We start from the raw sequence: 535 nt of genomic DNA on the forward strand, positions 1-535 counted from the left end.
ACAGTGGTTACCTTTGAGGAGAGGGTGAAGGATATAATTGGAGGGGGACACGTGGGACTTGAAAGGCACTGGTAGTTTCCTTAAGCTGGGTGCTGGGTCAGGGGTGTTCTTTTTATACTCAGTGATATTTAACAATAATACATTTAAAAATTCTTAGTTGCTCTTGCTAGCAGGTAGTCGTTGATAACTGAGTTCTGAATGGCTAAGTAACTGTTTGCTATTTGAGAAGACCCAGAAGTATGTTTGTAGCCGAGCCACAGAATTTATAGAAGATTTTGGTGTGTCTGAGTTCAAATCATTTAAAGGGAGAATTCACCTGGGAGAAATACCTCTCAGAGGCTAAAAGAGATGGAGAGAAAATTGCAGATGTTTATGATACTGTTTGTATGTTATTTGATAATCTCAATCTTTATACTCACAGATAGTTCTTCAGACACTTCTGGCCTTTGCAGTTACCTGTTATGGTATAGTTCATATTGCAGGGGAGTTTAAAGACATGGATGCCACTTCAGAACTAAAAAATAAGTAAGTCTTT

The 535-nt window shown here is 38.3% G+C and overlaps 1 protein-coding gene across 1 annotated transcript in view; it reads left to right on the forward strand.

Moving 5' to 3' along the window:
- The window catches only part of MMGT1 (membrane magnesium transporter 1), a 10,902-nt gene that overhangs the window by 5,586 nt on the left and 4,781 nt on the right, over window positions 1-535 (forward strand). Inside the window, exon 3 of the mRNA XM_077774100.1 lies at window positions 422-525. Coding sequence (XP_077630226.1) covers window positions 422-525 — 104 coding nt within the window. The remainder of the gene's footprint in view (window positions 1-421; window positions 526-535) is intronic.

Source organism: Crocuta crocuta, unplaced genomic scaffold (assembly GCF_008692635.1).
Source record: "Crocuta crocuta isolate KB4526 unplaced genomic scaffold, BGI_CrCroc_1.0 scaffold241, whole genome shotgun sequence".
NCBI classification, from domain to species: domain Eukaryota; kingdom Metazoa; phylum Chordata; class Mammalia; order Carnivora; family Hyaenidae; genus Crocuta; species Crocuta crocuta.